Here is a 15751-nt window from a genome sequence, read left to right as displayed (position 1 = left end):
GTTGTTGTGAGTAAAGCGTTTTGTAAACATGAAAGCACTATTTGCGCCACCACAATTATTCCTATGAGACAGAGATTGGACCTGCAATTTCATTGCTATAGAGAACTCTAATGTGAGGAAACAATCTATCAATGAATGAAGGTTGGCACCTTTGCTGAAGCTTACAGTCTTAGAGAGATACCTAAAGTACTGAAAGGTTAGGTGCCTTAGGTAAGGTTACCTGTGCATCAGATGTACGTCTTCCACCCCCATGCTCACTGAAAGGAGCTGCATCATGGTGCACAGTCAATGACAGCCTGAATAGACCTACTACTGAGGACTGGGGCTTGTGCCAGCTGCCATTCCTGAGCTACAGAATTCAATCTTGGCACATTCCTGGGAGTGAAATATTGTGATGCCAGTGCCCTCATTCTTCCCCTGGTTCTGACCAGCAGACTACAAGCCATGGCATCAGCCAAGCGTGGCTGATGTAGTATCTACTCAGTAGGGCTAGGCCTGGAACTTGGTGGGCTAGCATTTGGAGCCAATCTAACTCAAAGCTCTACTGCCTGGTGATATGGCACAGAGGTAGGTGCCCTTGAGCTGGCTGCAGATCCCCACCAGCTCAGAATCAAGCCAATAGAGCAAATCTTGAATTTGTATATGCTCTGGTTATCTAGAGTTGCAGCTCACTGGGATCCTTCTGGATTTCACATGAAAGTCTGAGTTTTTGGTTTAATATCATCTTGTCAAAGCAAGATGAACCTCCATCAGATACGTGCAGGTGTTAGGTCCCTTCTGAAGTGAAAGGAGAGGTCATGCTGCTTGAGACTGTCTTCCCCCTTTCTTAGGAAAAGCCTTACAGGGCTGGATAGCCTATACCCAGGTACTCCCTTTGTGCTACTGTTGCACATGGGATATAAACCTGTGGGTTACCTAACCTCTTTAAGACCTCAGATACAGGACTGAATGGGTGCTCTTGAAACATATTTTTACTTTGTATAACAGATGAGTGTTTCTGAAACAATTCTTGAATATTAACCTGCATTTTAGTGTCCACCCAGGCTTATTGATCATATGTACATCAGTGTACATCACATGGAGATCATAGGCAAAACACACACGGGTTACATGAGTATCACATCCTGATCACTTGCACCTGTCAACGGGTGTATATCACATCTGATCAGTGTATACCATATGTTGCTCATGTGTCAATCACTGTTACTCACTATTGATCGATTATATACTATGCGAAGATATGTATGCCACATGCATACACAAGAGCAGAACATGTGTTCATCCCATATTGGTCCCTTACGGGACACAGCACATCCCATGTTGATTATTTGTCCATCATTATCTGAATAAGAGGACTAGTCTAGCCTCCTTCCTTGGGCGTGGGAGTGTCTAGGGTTGGGAGAGGACAATACTGTAAAAGGCTAGAAACTCTAGTAACCCGATCACTGTCACTGTCACATAAATCCTAGTCAGTGGGTTCAGCGGAGGACAGGAGGTCCTTTTCCATTGAAGTACAGGGAGAAAGGGCAAACAGGGGATTAACTGTCTCGGAGAGGGGCGGTTCTTGGACAAAAAGTGATCTGCCATGCACTCAGTCCTGTGATTAGTAACCTTCTCAGGCTCGGGATGCACTTTGGGGCTGAAATGCTCCGGGCTCGGTGATCTAGCGAGGTGAGTTGATCCGCCCTGGCTCTGAAACGCGATCTACTCGGAGACAATTATCCTACAACGCTCTTGTTCTAGAGGCGTTTATTTCCTCATTGCCTTCAGCCCCCAAAATACAAAGCAAATAAAAAAAAAACATTAAGCACCCCGGGGAGATTAACACCTGTTTCCCCCAGCCCTGGTTTACTCCAGAGCTCTCCACTAGTCTCCTAAACTTTCCTGAAAACTTATCTCGCTCCCAGCTTCCTCCTCCCACCCTCCCCGGCTCCCCGGTCACGTGATGAGGGCGCTCCAATGAGGGGAGGCGCTTGGAGGGGCCCCCGGTGGCCCTAGAGGCGGCCGCTGCCGAGGCTGGGAAGTGAGTTCGGAGACAGGCCGGAGTGGACCATGGTGGTGACAGCGCCCGCGCCGGCGGCCGCTGCTGCTGCGGTGGAGGCGGCGGCGGCGGCGGCAGGGGCGACAGAGGAAGAGCTGGGGGCCCGCGCCGCTTGGGCCCGCTGCCCCCAGGGCGCGCTGTGAGCCCCCCCCCCCATCCCACTGCCTGCAGCTCCCCAGCCGTCTCATCCCCTCCACGCCTCCTGCCTCCCTAGTCCCCCCTCAGCTCGCCGCAGGGCTCCCCCGCAGCCGCAGCGGCGGCTGCTGTAGCCAGCTCTCCCAGCAGGGCGGCGGGAAGGCCGAGCAAGAGAGACCGGGGGGACGATGCGCCTGCCGGGCGGCTGAGCCCGGTGCTCCTGCTCTCTCCTCTCGCCGTCCTCCTAGTCGTCCTAGTCCTCTCTTTCCCTTCACCCCCACCATGGCCTTCCCGGGTGCCGAGGGAGCGGCCGAGGGGCCTGCCGGCCCTGCCCGGGAGGCGCCTGCGGCGGGCGCGGGCGGCTCGTCCTCCTCTTCCTCCGCCTCCTCCTGCTGCTCGTCCTCGTCCTGGGTGGCCGGGGGCGGCCGGCTCTGGGCCGCCCTGTACGACTACGAGGCGAGCGGCGAGGACGAGCTGAGCCTGCGGCGGGGCCAGCTGGTGGAGGTGCTGTCGCAGGACGCCGCCGTGTCCGGCGACGAGGGCTGGTGGACCGGCCAGGTGCAGCGGCGCCTCGGCATCTTCCCCGCCAACTACGTGGCTCCCTGTTACCCGCCGCGGCCGCCCGAGGCCGCCCGCCCGCGGCCCCGCCAGCCCCCGCCTCCCCCGCCGCCGCCCGTGCCCCCGCCGCCGCAGCCTTCCCCTCCCGACGCCCCGCGGCCCGGCTCCCCGATGCAGATCGAGTTCGAGTGGCTGGAGCTGAAGGAGCTGATCGGCGCCGGCGGCTTCGGGCAGGTGTACCGGGCCACCTGGGGCGGCCAAGAGGTGGCGGTGAAGGCGGCGCGGCGGGACCCCGAGCAGGACCCCGCGGCTGCTGCCGAGAGCGTGCTCCGGGAGGCGAAGCTCTTCTCCATGCTGCGGCACCCCAACATCATCCAGCTGCTCGGCGTCTGCCTGCAGCAGCCCAACCTCTGCCTCGTCCTCGAGTTCGCCCGCGGAGGGGCTCTCAACCGGGCCTTGGCCGCCGCCGCTGCCGCAGCAGCCACCGGCGCTGCCGCCCCCTCCTCCTCCACCCCGCCCCCGGCGGCCGCCGCGGGGACCCCCGAGCCTTCGGCCCCCGCGCCCGGCCCGCGCCCAGCCCGCCGCATCCCCCCGCACATCCTGGTCAATTGGGCCGTGCAGATCGCTCGCGGGATGCTCTACCTGCACGAGGAGGCCATCGTGCCCATCCTGCACCGGGACCTCAAGTCCAGCAATAGTAAGTGGGGGTGGGGCGGGGGGCTGGGGTGGTCATGGCTCGGCTAGGGCGGGGAGGTCACTGGAGACATCTCAGGGTCAACCGGCCTGGGAGTTGTTATTCTTGGAATTGAGGGGTCTGCTTAACTTAGGATCTTAAGCCTGGGAATTAAGGAGTCTGTTTACCTAAGTTGCTTTGGGTCCACACAGCCTGGGAATTACTACTCCTGAAATCGAGGTCCCTGCTTACCTGAAAACACCTCGAATCCTTCCAGCCTCTTGTATTTCTTGGGTCCCTAGTAACCAGATTTGGAACATATAATACACTTCCTTTGACTTAGCTCGATGGCCCTGGGGTCCTAGGGGTACTCAGCCACTACATAGAATCCAAGGTGGGGAAGGAGGGTTGGGGGGTTGGGGTGGGGTGTTACAGTGGGGCTGGAGATCCTTTTCCATTCAAGCACAGGGAGAAAGAGCAACCAAGAGAAAAGTGGTTTTGTTGGGATGGGTCCTTGACATTCAAGGCCCTCTCCAAATATTAGTGAATCATGAAACTTGCGTGAAGATGGGGATTGACCTTGTCACTTCCCCTCCACCCATTAGTCCCCTTTACCAGTTTTGGTTGTGCTTCTTGACAGTTATCTTTTTCTTCACTTTTTGAAGATGATTTCTCGAAAGTTTCCTCTGCCTTTCCCCCCCTATTCTGTAAAGGCACCCTTCATCAAAAGGATAGTAAGTGGAGGCATCATTAGTTCTCTAGCTTAGGAGTGTACTTTGTACTAGTAGAGAAATTTTTTTTTGAGAGCTCATTCTGTGCATGGTGCACTCTTCATCAAAAGGATAACAACTGGTGGCATTATTAGTGCTTTAACTCAGGAATGTTCTTGGTATAAAGAACTTTTTTTGAGAGTTATTTCTGTGCATGGGCATTTCAGTGTCCTAAAGATTTGATCTGCATCATGAAGTTTAGTTGTTATAAATTATGATATATTTTCCAGGCCTGTCAGTAAAGTATGGAGAAAAAACCTAAATACAAATCTTATTAGCTATCATTGGCTAGGAAAAACAAATGCTACTCTAAGTTATTTTTTAATGGTTAAAAGTTTCATCTTTATTTTAAGAATTTCAAATTAAGCAATCTCGTTAAAGATTTATCAGGACTTAACACTAGCACTAGCCTACCTCAGCTTCATGCCTCTCAACATCGGACCACCTGCTAGAACAAGTGCTAACTCAAACTGGAACTTGTCCTTTTGTAAGTTTGTTAGAAGACTAGTGACAGGGCCATGTGTATATCTATATACATACATACATACATACATATACACATTTACATATATACATGCTTCTTTTTGGTTTAAAATTTTATATTGAAAACTATGCATTGTTAGGATTTTTTTAGAATAATTGGCTCAGTCATCATTGGAGCCAGATTTGACCTTTGAAAGCGTTTATTTAAACTTGAATAGTTTTATTACAAGAAGTTAATACTGAGTTTATTAACTTTATTTCAAGAGATAATTCCTTACTAAAAAATTAGCTGCTAATTCCTTTTGTCCAGTCTCTCATGCAGACATCCTGAAATCACAGAATCAGCGCGTCATAGCTAGAAGGGACCTAAGAGGCTGTGTAATTCAGTTCCGTTCTTCCTAATGAGTTAGCAGAGGTTCAGAAAGGTTAAGGGATTTGTCCTTAGTCACTGTCTGAGGCAGAATCTGAACCCAAGTCTTCTGAACCAAATCTAGCACTTGAAGCATAATCCCTACTAACTTTCCTCAAGCTGTGGTAGTATTATGAATTTGGGTTCTTGATTAAGTACTACATAAGGACACTAGTATTATTTACTCATGAAACGTGTGTGTGTGAAAAATACACTTATGCATATGTACCTATATGTATATGTATATACATACATATATATGTATATGTGTAGGTATGTGTATATATATATAGTAAAAAAATCAGCAGTACAAATTTTACCATTCTTTTTTGGAAGGAGAACCATTCAATCAGCTAGCAACTATTAAGTGCCTACTATGTGACAGATACTTTGTGAAGCACTGATGGGAAGGCATTGACATTAAGGCCTGGGAAAAGCTTCTTGCATAACGTGCAACTTTAATTGAAACTTGAAGGCAGCCAGGGAAGCTAGAAGATAAAGAGAGAAGGCTCTCCAGGCATAGGAAACACTCAGCCAATGAAAATGCTCATCATTGGGAGATGGAGTGTCTAGCAAGGAGGCCCTTGTGATTGTACTGCTGAAGTTATGGAAGGGAGTAAGGTGTAAGAACACTGGAAAGGAAGGAAGGGGCTAGGATAAGAAAGGCTTTGAAAACCAGAGGATTTTATATTTGATTCTGGAGGTACTGGGGAGCCCTTGGAGATTATTAACTGGCGGTGTGATATCATCATACCTGAATTTTAGGAAGGTCAGTTTGAAAGCTAAGTGGAAGATAGATTGGAGTGAGGAAAGACTTGGGGTAGGGTGACCTACCAGAACGCTATTTCAGTAGTACAGGGATGAGGTGATGAGCACCTGTACCAGGGTTGTGGCAGCGTCAGAGGAGAGAAGAAGGTGTATAGGAGAGATGTTACGAAGATAAAATTTACATACCTTGGCAACGGATTAGATGTAGGGAGTGAGCAAGAGAGGAGTTGAGGATGGCAACCAGGTTGTGAGCCTGGGTGACTGGGAAGATTGTAGTATCCTTGAGGAAGTTACAAAGAGTGGAAAGTTTCAGTAAAAGGAAACAAGTTCATTTTTTGTTTTTAGAAGTCTACGGAACATACAGTTTGAGCTATCTAATAGGCAGTTGGAGATGCAAGAGCTGAGGTCAGGGAATGAATGAATAGATCTGAGAGTCATGTGCATAAAAATGATGATTGAAACCATAGGTACGTGAGAACACTAAGTAAAATAGGATGGCAGAAAAAGAAAAGAAAAGAGACCCAGGAGTGAGCAGCAGGGAGGACTCCCAGTGTTTAAGGAAGTGATGTGGATGAAAATCCATTAAACAGAACTGAGAAGGAGCTGTCCTGTAGCTAGGAGGAAAGACAGGAAGTAGCATTGTCTTAAAAACCTAAAGAGAAGAGAGTGTGAAGGAGAAGAGGATAACTGTCAATGTCAGAGGCTACACAAGAAAGGTGAGGTTTGAGAAATGGCTATTGGATCATTGGTAATTTTGGAGTGAGCTGTTTGGGTTTAATGATGAAGTCAGAAACCAGATTGCAGAGAGTTAAGAGAGTGAGAGGAACAGAAGTGAAGGACCTTCTCAAGTGGTTTACCCATAAAAGAGAGGAAAGTTATAGATAGGATGATAGCAAGTGGGGATGGGCACTTCAAGTGAGTTTTTTGAGGATTAGGGAGACATGGGCATATTTGAAGGCACTGGGGAAGAGATAACAGACTGGGAGCAATTGAAGATTAGTGAGAGTGGGGATGACATAGGCGCAATCTGCTGGAGAAGACAGAATTGAATGGGATTACTTGTGCACATAGCAGGGTTTGTCTTTAAGAAGAAGGGCCACCTCTGTATGTGAAATGGGAACAGGAAATAGTGGTACAAAGCATCTGAGTGATATGAGATGAGGAACAGGGGAGAAGAGGGAACTCTCAGCAAATGTCTTCAGTTTTTTCAGTGAAACATGAGGCAAGGTTCCCAGCTAGGAGAGAGAACCGCTTGAGATTTGAGAAGGTGAATTGGGTTGGGGAAGGAAATATTTCCACCACCTGCAGTATGGGTTAGACTTGTGCTTTAGGAAAATTACTTTGGTGGTTGTGTGGTTGGAAGGGGGAGAAACATGAAGCTGGGAGACCTTATCAGCAGGTTATTTCCTGTACCAAAGCGGTGGCAGTGTCAGAGGAGACAAGGGGACATAGTTGAGAGATTTTGCAAAGATGAAATGGACAGACCTTAGCAAAAGATCTGATGTCAGGGAGATAGTGAGGAGTTGAGGATGACACATAGGTTTCAGGTCTAAAAGATGGGAGGGTGGTGCTGCCCTTTACAGTAATAGGGAAGTTAAGTGTTTAGGGTGAATGATCACTTCAGGTAAGGATTTAACAGAATCTGGATAAAGTCAGTAGAATTATATAATCTTGTGCTGGAAGGCACTTTAGAGGACATCTAATCCAACTCATAAATGAATAAAAGTGTCCATCAGCCACATATTCAACACTTAGAACAGTGCTTTGCACATTGTGAATACTCAAGAAATATTTTTTGATTCATTCCTTTATTCATCCAAAAGTGGTCATCTAGTGATTACTTGAAAACCTATAGTGAATGGGAAATCACTATGTGCTAATGTAGACCATTTCATTCTTTTTATAGTTTTCTTTGTTAGGAACTTTTCGTTCCATCAAGTCTCAATATGCCATTCTACAACTTTGGTCCCTTTTCCTAATTCTGGCCAATGAGGCCAAACAGAACAGATTTAACCATTCTTCTGCTTGATAGCCCCCTTACTTAAACATGGCTTGTGATGTCTTCCCTTTCCACTTAAGTTTTCTGTTCTCTAGTTCTTTCTACAGATCTACATAAACCATGATTTTAAGGCATTTCACCAATTTGTTTTTCTTTGCTGTACATTCTAGATCAGGGCTGTCCAGCATTAGGTTTTTATTGAAACAATAGACACTATATTTTTATTTGCCATTTTAGTGAGAGTTCTGTGGTAGCTTGGCTTCATTTACTAAAGCATTTATGTAAATTTCTATGCTTGTAGGTAGGCCACATTTTGGACAGTCCTGTTCTAGATTATCAGATCTCTTCCTAAAATGTGGTACCCAGATTTCAGAGCATTTATTGTATGACATTAAATAGTTGTGATTTTACTTTCAATTGTAAGTTTATAATTTACAACAAAGTATTTTAAAAATTAACATAAAATAATCAACAAGCACTTATTGAGCACCTACTATGTTCTAGGAGTGTGCTAGGCCCTAAGGACAAAAATGGAACAGCAGTAGTCCTCAAGGACATTCTGTGTGGCAAGACACCATATACATACGTATGTATATACACAAAATAAGTGTTAATTTTGTAAGAGAAGGCACTAGTAGGTGGGAGAGGAATCAGGAAAGGCTTCTTGTAGAAAGGGGTGCTTGAGATGAGTTTTGAAAGAAATGGGATCCCAAGAGGTGTAGGTCATGTGGGAGTGCACTCTAGGCATGGGTTCAGCTAGGAATGGAGACAGGAGGAGTGTTGTGTGAGAGGAACAAAAAGGCCAGTTTGGCTGGGCCATAGAGAGTGGGAGGGAGAATAATGTTTAACAAGGTTGGAAAGGTTGGGCCCAAGTTGTGAAGGACTATAAATAACAAATGAATTTATATTTGAACCTAAAGATAGTAGAAGCCTCTGGAGTTTGTTAGGGGAGTGACTTGGTTAGTTCTGAGCTTTAGGAAAATCATTTTAGCAGCCTCATGGTGAGTGAATTGGAGTGGAGGAGAGAAGACTTGGGGCAGGAGATCGATTTGGAGTCAGTAGTCAGGAGGGCCTGACTTGGGCTGGGCCAGGTGAGTAGAGAATGGAGTAGATGTGAGACGTAGTAGCTATGTGGAGGGAGAAAGAGTCAGAAATAACACACAGGTTTTGAACCTGTGTGACTGGTAAGGTGGTGGTGCCCTGCATAGAAATAGAGGAGTTAGATTAGACAGGTGGGTTTTGAAGAAAAGATAATGAGTTTTCTGTTTTAGATTTGTTGAGTTTGAGTTGTCTGTGGGACATCCATTTTGAAATATGCAATTGGCAGGAATTCAGGAGAGACTAGGAGTAAAAGTTAAAAAAAAATTCTTGGGTGTTATTTCTCCAAAGTCAGGTGATTCTTTTATTCTCTGATTTGCCAGTGGTATTCTGCCTATTTTCTTTCATGGGCCACACCTTTTGGCCAATAACATACAGTTCTGAAACATTTAGTCAATAAATATTTATTAGGTGACTACTCTACCAAGTGATGGGGACACAAAGAAAGGGAGAAGCCAATCCCTGCCCCCAGGAAGCTCACAATCCAATGGGGAGACAACATACAAACAACTCTACAAACAAGCTAGATAGAATATAAATTAGGAATAATAAATAGAAGGAAGGCAGTAGAATTAAGGGGATCAGGGAAAACTTCCTGTAGAACAGGGTCCTCTAAATAGGATAAAACTTTATTTAAAAATGTAAAATCCATGATTAGCTTCAGGCAGGATGTAAGGGATTTAGTTCATAGTCCTTAGTTTGTAGACCCTGCTGTAGAAAGTGGGATTTTAGCTGGGACTTGAAGAAAACCAGAGAAGTTAGGTGGTGGAGATGAAGAGGGAAATTCCACACGTTAGGACAACCACTGAAAATACTAGGAGACAGGAGAAGGAAAAGCTAAGTGATCAATCTACTGGAATGGGGAAAGAATATGGCAGGGAGACCAACAGACTATTGCAATAGCCCAGGTGTGAAGTGATAAGACCCTGCACCAGGGTGGTGGTAGTGTCAGTGAAGCATACTCTTTGAAGCTACTCTTTACCATTTCTCACTCCTAACCCTGTTTTTAGTAGTAAACCCATTCTACAAATCATAGACACAGATTCTAGTCATAATAGTAATGAACATTTCACTTTAAACAGCTGGTTAAAATCTTCAGGTCACTTGGGCTTTGAAGGATTTTACTAGGTGAGTATTTGGGTGGGGGAGTGGGAAGAGAACATTTCAAAATGTAGGAAAGAACACAGAGTCTTGAATGGGAACATGAAATTGTGTCTGAGCAGCATCAAGGTAAACCAAAGTAGCGTTTCCTTAGAGCAGCTGAAAAACTGCAACCTGGAAGCTAGGTGAGGGGTAATGGAAGGGAATCAGAACTAGTAAGACCAATAGGACCCAAAGAGAGGGGACTAATGATATCTATTGGGAGCTTTCTATTAATGTGTCTCAGGGCTCTCTGTCTTTGACCCTGTTCTGTTCAATGTTTTTATCAATGACATGGCTAAACGTATGATGTTTATATAGTACTTTAAATTTTTGGAAGTGCTTTGCTTATATTATCCCTTTTGATTCTTGCGACAAACTTGTGAAGTAGCTGGAATAGGTATAAGTATCCTCATTCTAACCATGGCCGGAGTGAAGGTGAGATATCAAAGGGGTTAAATGGCCAGTCATTTAGCTAATCAACTAGGCATGCTCATCAAACTTTCAGATGATTGGAGTCCTGGAAGAATTGGTATTGGGAAAGATCTAAACCAACTGAGAGGAGATAGTAAATCTGATGTTTAATTTTTGGGGGTGGGGTGGGAGATCTGAACCTATGGCTTCTTCTGAGTAGGCTTAATCTGATGGAGAAAACTCCCTCCATTGATGCAAATTGTCTCATTGTCTTAAAGAGTTGCCTGCAGATAACTGAGAGACTGGTATAAGGCCCCCACACATCAAAGGTGGGATTTAGGTTCAACCATTCCTAACTCCAAGGCCAACAGGCTATTGACCAACCAGCTCAAGAGGATACATCAGCCATCTTCTCAAGATGAAATTTAATGGGGATAATTTAAAGTCTTACATTTTGGTTCAAAATAATTCACCTTTTAACTATATTTGATGAAAGGCAATGTTTCTAGAATGACAGTATCTTTGAGTTGTTAGAACCAGTGTCCTGTGTCAGCCAGAAAAGCTAGCCCAATGCTCAGATGCCTTAGTAGAAGTATAATGTCCAGTACAAGGGAGATGCTAGTTCCAATGTATTCTCCCCTAGTCAGTCAATATATGAAGCCCATTTCTGGGTGCCACATTTCAGGAAGGACTAATTAACCTTGAGGGCCTCTAGGGGAAAATGATCAGGTTGGTGAGAGGACTCATAGCCATGCCATATGAGCATTGTGAAGTAAAGGTGAGAAGAGATGATTTTTTGGTCGGGGAGGAGAAGAAAGTCATTATTTCTTATGCTAAAATTTTTGAAGAGTTGGCATGTAGAAACAAAAGCTAGACTTATTCTGCTTGGCCCTGGAGAAGGGAAATAGAATTGATAGGTGAAGGTTTAGAGAAGTTGATTTGACTTGGGGAAAGAGCCTGCTCTAAATCCATGATCATATGAAATTAGCTACCTCAGGATGGAATGAGACAATTTTCACTGGAAGTCTTAAGGCAGAGACTGGGCATACTATAAAAGGGAATTTAGGCTTAAGTTGAGATGTGAGCTAGGTGGCCTCTGAGATCTTTGAAACCTAAAAAATTTGTGATTCATTTTAGGCTCTTTACCTTTTCTCCTTGCTCCTTCTGACCACTTTAGTACCTAGGGAGAAGGAAGGGTACCTATTGAGAATGAAAAGAAGTGTGAAATTCAAATCATTCCTGAGTGAGTGAGCTTCATAAATAAAAAAAAAAACTCTTCTCTGTATGTTACCCCACCTCCCCTTATAAAGGGTTTGTTGTTGTTGTTGTTTGTTTGTTGTTTTATAATTTCTCAGGAATTGTTTTTATATTGTGCAGAAATAAGAAAGAATTTTAAAGTTTTCATCGTTTCTTTTTGCCAAACTTTGGAACTCATTTCCTTGAAGTCTTTAGTGAAAAATATAATACTAATAACCCTTTCAAATATAGTCTTCCTCTTATCATATATACACTTAACCTTCTACCACCCTTACTCTGCAGTCTCCTTATAAAAGGACTGCTTTTGATTAAAGATCATAGCTGGGGTTGATTCGGTCCAGCCAGGATTGTTAGCAGCACAGTCTTGTGCTTTGTTCTTTTCATGGCTGCTGGGATCTGTGTGCTTTGGCAGGTTTACTTTTAACTTTAGACTGATAAGTTGGGGGGAAGGGGAATACATTCTAAATTGCTTTGGTAACTGTTTCACTGCTGCAGTTCATTTTTAGATATGCTTTAAAAAAGATTATTGGTAAAAGACCTCATTTACTGGTTTTTTAAATTTAATTTCTATTTTTAATAATTTAAGTTGTATAGCTCATTACTTCTGAAGATTTTGCTAGATCATCAGGTTCAATGCTGTGTTAAAGCTTTTGGTGATTAATCATTGTAGGAGACTTCTACCCTTCAACTCAGTGATCTATTGGGTAGAGAATTGTAGAAGAATTCCTTTATACTTGTACTTTAATGTGTGAATCTTAAAATACTGAATTGTCTTAGGGAGGCAGATCTGGACTTTGTCATGAAAACTAAGCAATGCAATGTTCAACTTATTTCTATAATTCTTTATATTCTATTTAGATCCACATGTGTCACTACCTTTACCTTTCATTTCCAGAAGCTTTTCCTCTTGTATGAAATTAAAGTAATACTTTAAATAAATATAGTTAGTAATACCCCTGTTCTCCATAAGCTTTTCAAACTATTTGTTCATTAATTCCACAAATATTTACAAAGCACTGCATATGCATATTCATAGCATATGAATAATATATGTATGACACATATAAAGCATATGCCATATATTACATGTTTTATATATGGCCAGATGTATTACACATATGCATATATGATGTGTATATATTATATAATATGTGATGTGTAATATGTACATACTAGAATACATACATGACACAGCTTGTTAGATTTTATATATCTGTACATGCATCTGTATGATATATGACATATATAATATGTGTGTATAAGTTTAAGTGAGTATATATGTATAGGATGCATGTGTGTATACACACACACACACAGACACACACAGAGACATACACATATATATGGCATTGTTAGGTACTGCTTGGAATAAAGAGTTAAAGAAAGATCTGATCCCTACCCTCAGGTCTGTATATCATAGTAGAGAAGAAACTTGTACCCAAATGTCTAGGAAAATGGACAATATGTGATAAATACTATATGAAAAGTTTTACAGGCAGCTAGTTGGTGTACTGGATAGAGCATAGGACCTGGAGCAGAAGATCTGACTTCAAATCTAATCTCAAGTGCTTTAGTTATGTGACCCTAGGCTAGTCACTTAACTTCTGTCTTAGTTTCCTCAACTGTAAAATGATGGTTGAAGTGGGAGTAGTTAGGAAAGAATAGAAAGAATACATTCTGTATCTTTGGATAAAATTAGAAAATTTAAGTTCTCTTTGTGTGGAGAGATGGCATAATAATCACTGGATCATATGGTTTATTTTAGAAGTTGAGACAGCCCTGGACAAGGATGGTCTTGGTTACTGTATTTGTTCTTGTGTATTGTCGCTTTTCTTGAAATTGTTGTTCTGCATTTTTCTTAAGATTTTTAGGTAAGATTATGCTAGTTAATTATTAATTCGTACAAAACCAATTTTATTTTTTTAATGAAAAAGGTTCTTAGATGTTAATAAAGTGATCTGTGATAAGCTAAAATCTTTTCATGCAGCATTATGTACCTACTGCAAATTATTTGGCTTCTTTTACATTTCCAGACTTCTAAAAGAATAAAAATACTTAGTAACCAGTGGTTGAATAAATAGGCTAAGTACAAGGTTGTAAAGGCCAATTGTTAAAGAATGAAGCTAATGAGGGTTAAATATCTTAGCAGAAGTTAGCACAAAAGGATGGTCAAGCAGGAGTTGCTAGGTTACTAACTCACAAGAATTTCCAATCTCTGGGAGCAACAAACTCATTTTAACTAGTTTGTACATTATAGTTTTGGTGGGTAACTAATATTCGGTCATTCTTCTTGCTTTAATGACGGGAAGTGGAAGTCTGCTGTAACCTAATGTCCTTTCACAGAATGAAACCTGGAAGGGTGCCCAATTACATTACCTGTTGTAAGACTGGCTATTTTTTGGTTTCAGTCACATGACCCAAAAGATAAGGAATGTCAGGAATTTTCAACACATTTACAACAGAATCCAAAACAATAGGCCTTTCATACTATTCTAGAGGCATAACTTTTAATTTGTTATTTTAACTTTTCAGAGGAACAGGGTTAGTATAAAGTATTGAAGCCCAGCCTGTATGGAAACTTTGTATCTCAGAGAAAAGAAGGTATATTTTAAAACAACGGGTCATTCAAAGATGTTTAAAAAACACATTTGCTTCTGCTTTGACTCTATGCTGTTCTAGCAATTTTTGCTGGGGAATAAAATTTGCTTTTAATGTTCAAGTATCAGTGCTTCTCAGTTTTTTGCTTGTTTTCTTTCCAATCTCTAATTCTCCTATGGTTTTTATGCTGTCTAACATTGCCAGATCTATTTCACAGAAGAAGGTGGGAAGTAATACTGCAGAGTTTTCAGTAATGTAAAATCCTCATTGGATTTTGAGGTGAGGGGATAATGTAGTATTTAAAAGACCATCTGGTTCAAGATCCAGCACCACACAGGTAGTATTCATATTTTCTGATCCCAAATTCAGTGGGCTTTCATTTATATTGTACTAGTTTTAGTGTCTTATTTGATAATATTCCCTACATGCTTTTGTACTGGCTTTTCCCCATACCTGGAATGAATGTTTTTCCTCCTCACTTTTACCTCTTAGTTTCACTGGCTTCCTTCACAGTGCAGTTCACATCTGACCTTCTGCACCCTTTCCTTTACATTATATCTTGGATATACATAGTTATTTGTACATTTGCTGTTGTTCAGTCATTGCAGTTGGTACTTGGCAAAGGTGCTGGAGTGGTTTGCCATTTACTTCTCCAGCTTATTTTACAGATGAGGAACTGAGACAGACAGGGTTAAGTGACTTGCCCAGGATTACCCAGCTAGTAAGTATCAGAGGCCACATTTAAATTTAGGTCTTCCTGACTCCAGGCCTTGTGCTCTATCCAATGCTCCACCAAGCTACCCCTGTTTGCACGTTGTCTCCCCCACTGGGATGTGAGCTCTTTGTGGGCTGGAGGAAGATGGCTGAAATGTACTCTGTGCCAAGGGGCAAGTATAATGGGCCAGTGTTTGATTTGACCACCACTCCCAAAGGAGGCACCCCTGCAGGCTCCACCAGGGGGTTGCCCACTCACCAGACTCCCCCAGTGAGAAATCTTCATCAGTCAGGGCAGGATCTGTTTTTTAACCTTTTTTTTTTTATCTCCTCACTGCTTAGCTCTGTGCCTGGCACATAATCAGTACTTAAGAAGTGCTTGTTGACTGAGAATTAGATGAGATAATGGTTTGGAAAATGTAAGAATCCTATGTGAAAAGATACCAGTTCGGATTTAATTTTGTTTGGTGGGGAAAAAAAACGTTTATTAAAAAGTAATATTGCATATTGGATGCTGGTTGTTATTTGTCCTTCATTCTCAAAGAGGACCATGGCACTAGGAAGGTGATGCCATGACTTACAATGGGTAGGCCTGGACGAGGTAGATTGTCAAGATTCAGCAATACTACATCAGCTGGACTTGAATGGAGTATTTGTGTTGCTGGATTAGTGGGAGATGAAGTTGCAAAGGTTG

At 43.1% G+C, this 15751-nt stretch overlaps 1 protein-coding gene across 2 annotated transcripts in view; it reads left to right on the top strand.

Annotated features, from left to right (window-relative positions):
- Positions 1-2225: 2225 nt before the first annotated feature.
- The window catches only part of MAP3K21 (mitogen-activated protein kinase kinase kinase 21), a 70201-nt gene continuing 56675 nt past the window's right edge, over positions 2226-15751 (top strand). The window contains exons 1-2 of one of the 2 annotated variants that reach the window (XM_036754735.1): positions 2226-3211; positions 3281-3431. In XM_036754735.1, coding sequence (XP_036610630.1) covers positions 2459-3211; positions 3281-3431 — 904 coding nt within the window. In that variant the 5' untranslated portion in view covers positions 2226-2458. Of the gene's footprint in view, positions 3432-15751 lie in introns of both variants that reach the window. The other variant, XM_036754734.1, reaches the window with a different exon arrangement.

Source organism: Trichosurus vulpecula, chromosome 4 (assembly GCF_011100635.1).
Source record: "Trichosurus vulpecula isolate mTriVul1 chromosome 4, mTriVul1.pri, whole genome shotgun sequence".
Classification (NCBI taxonomy): domain Eukaryota; kingdom Metazoa; phylum Chordata; class Mammalia; order Diprotodontia; family Phalangeridae; genus Trichosurus; species Trichosurus vulpecula.
This window is presented reverse-complemented; position numbering and strand designations above follow the sequence as displayed.